The sequence below is a fragment of the Poecilia reticulata genome, linkage group LG12 (assembly GCF_000633615.1).
Source record: "Poecilia reticulata strain Guanapo linkage group LG12, Guppy_female_1.0+MT, whole genome shotgun sequence".
Taxonomy (NCBI): Eukaryota; Metazoa; Chordata; class Actinopteri; order Cyprinodontiformes; family Poeciliidae; genus Poecilia; species Poecilia reticulata.
Genome location: NC_024342.1, coordinates 23,376,439 through 23,377,801, shown reverse-complemented (window position 1 = coordinate 23,377,801; position 1,363 = coordinate 23,376,439). Strand labels below are relative to the sequence as shown.

The 1,363-nt window shown below is 36.7% G+C and overlaps 1 protein-coding gene across 1 annotated transcript in view; it reads left to right on the top strand.

Annotated features, from left to right (window-relative positions):
- The window catches only part of LOC103474005 (probable flavin-containing monoamine oxidase A), a 77,624-nt gene that overhangs the window by 43,850 nt on the left and 32,411 nt on the right, over positions 1-1,363 (top strand). The window contains exon 10 of the mRNA XM_008424708.2: positions 1,322-1,358. Coding sequence (XP_008422930.1) covers positions 1,322-1,358 — 37 coding nt within the window. The remainder of the gene's footprint in view (positions 1-1,321; positions 1,359-1,363) is intronic.

Here is a 1,363-nt window from a genome sequence, read left to right as displayed (position 1 = left end):
CATTATTTTTCTTTAAATTGCATAAGGTTAAAACCACTATAATTATTTTAAAACTGACAGGACGTGGTGGCCAGAGGGTCATTTGTTCTTAAATTGTTTAATTGTAAGTTAAAAAAATAAATCCTGTCCATTGCTATTCTGGTATTTAGCAGCTAAATATAATCCAGTTAATCCTAACTGATGTTTGTTCAGATTTAATTTCAAACGATAAGGGGAAAAATAATTCATGTATTTTCGTTTTAGATGTATACACCAGGTATCTGGCCTCAGCTGTAAATTGGTAGAGTTGTGCCCTGAAGAGCTGGAGTTAAGTGGTTGCCATGGAGACATAGTGACTGTCTAGATGCCTCGTTTTGCTTTCTCTGGTGATTATTTAACCTCTGCCAGGAAAACCCGGAGTCCTCTTCCAGCAGCTGTTTAAACTTTTCAATTATTGCTCTGAATGTCAACGTGGGAAAGAATCAATCAGAATATGATGAGCATGACATATTTAGCATATTTTCACATTGTAATTTGACATTGTGCAAAAAACTGATTTGGTTTTTATGGTGTTCTAAAGCTGGGGTGTTAAAARTGTGGGTTGGGGGCCATTTGTGGTCCTTCGACTGAGTTTGTGTGGCCCCCWAAAGCAGAWGGAGAATRAGAAACTTGTCCYATACGAGTTGACTTATTTTTAAATCTGGATAAAATTATCACCATCATCATTTTTTAAAAATAAAGTGAACCCAACTTCTGCTCTTATATCTGAGGATAAATKTGTTATACTGAGCCCAAAAGAATTTCAAAATAAGACGCCCATTTTATGTTTTAGGTCTTCAAAATCCAAAACCAAAGGAACCAAAAAACTTTGACTATTTTATTTGTTTGATTTGAGTTTTTGTTCCCTTTGTTTGGTCCATGTGACATAYATTTTTACGAGTAAGCTAYGTTTTAGTTTTGCTTTTTATGCGGTGAAAATGTTCTATTTATGTTTTGAGCATGTAAGCCCACGCTTTAGTCCTTCTTTCATCGTCTGTAAGCTTTGCTCGCTTAACGAGGCGTGAGGTGACCTGCGTTTAACAAAACAAGAGCCAATCAGGTTCATTTTAAATCAGTGTGTCTTTACCRCTTYGCACGGCGGCGTTATGTAACCCTCTTTCCTTTTCTCATGTTTCAACAAGGATTTCAATAAACATTTCTAATTTAAAACGGTGGATGAACATCTGATGCTCCCCCACCTGCGTTTACTTCTGCTCTAAACTCTTGCAGCTTTGTTTTTGTTTTTCTCAGAAAGCGTAGAGGGCATCCTAATTTTCTCCTTTTCTTTGGGATAAATTAATAGGTCATAAGCAGGGAGACGGCGGAGACAAAGAGACGCAGTAGA